This window comes from Cariama cristata, unplaced genomic scaffold (assembly GCF_000690535.1).
Source record: "Cariama cristata isolate BGI_N322 unplaced genomic scaffold, ASM69053v1 scaffold30838, whole genome shotgun sequence".
NCBI lineage: Eukaryota > Metazoa > Chordata > Aves > Cariamiformes > Cariamidae > Cariama > Cariama cristata.
In genome coordinates, this window is record NW_009633353.1 from 13,252 (window position 1) to 13,964 (window position 713).

The following is a 713-nucleotide window of genomic DNA, read 5'->3' on the forward strand; positions in this document are numbered from 1 at the left end:
TCTGCCCGTCGTCTGCCCGCTGCCTGTGGCTTTGTGCCACCAGCACCACCGACTCCAGCGCCCTGCTCCCAGACCAGCAATCTCCTCCTGTCCTGCCTTTCTCCTCTGGACAAGACCCTTGCTCTCCTCAACCTCTCTCTTTTTGACTCCAGTCCCTTCGTCTTATTTTTCCGAATACGCTGCACTTCGGCTATCCTCTTGGACCTCTCCCAGCTTCTCTCCTACCAACTCTCCACGCCTGGCATCCCCCAGGCTCTCTCCCTGTCCTCACTTTCTTTCCTCAGAGGCCATTCATGGCCATACTGTCCATGAAGAACCTGAACCGCCTCCCACCCTGCCCAGGCCCCAGGCCAGCGGCTCTGGGGACCACCCTGCCTCCTGCCCTACAGGACGGAGGAGGCCTGGGGTTAACCCACGGCGGGTGGCAAGGAGACCTACCAGCAGCGGCGACCAGCAGGCCGAGAGGACACACATGATCCCCAAAAGCTGGATCAGTGTCTCCATGGTGATTCGCCCCCACTGCTTGCTGGAGTGTGACGCAGTCGCTTTGGTCCGACAACGAGACACCAAGGCCTCGATGGTGGCGAGGTTGCAGGCCACCGTCAGCACAAGGGAGAGGAGCCCCAGGACGGCGAAGGTGGAGGCGAAGAAGAGGCTCCCGGTGAGGTGGCTGTCACCGGTGTTGATGAAGCACCAGGTGCCGGGCCACTGCA

At 61.6% G+C, this 713-nt stretch overlaps 1 protein-coding gene across 1 annotated transcript in view; it reads right to left on the reverse strand.

Annotated features, from left to right (window-relative positions):
• PTGER3 (prostaglandin E receptor 3 (subtype EP3)) overlaps positions 1–708 on the reverse strand; it is a gene marked incomplete at its 5' end in the record, with an annotated part of 8,598 nt that extends 7,890 nt beyond the window's left edge. The window contains one exon of the mRNA XM_009706733.1: positions 439–708. Coding sequence (XP_009705035.1) covers positions 439–708 — 270 coding nt within the window. The remainder of the gene's footprint in view (positions 1–438) is intronic.
• Positions 709–713: the final 5 nt, after the last annotated feature.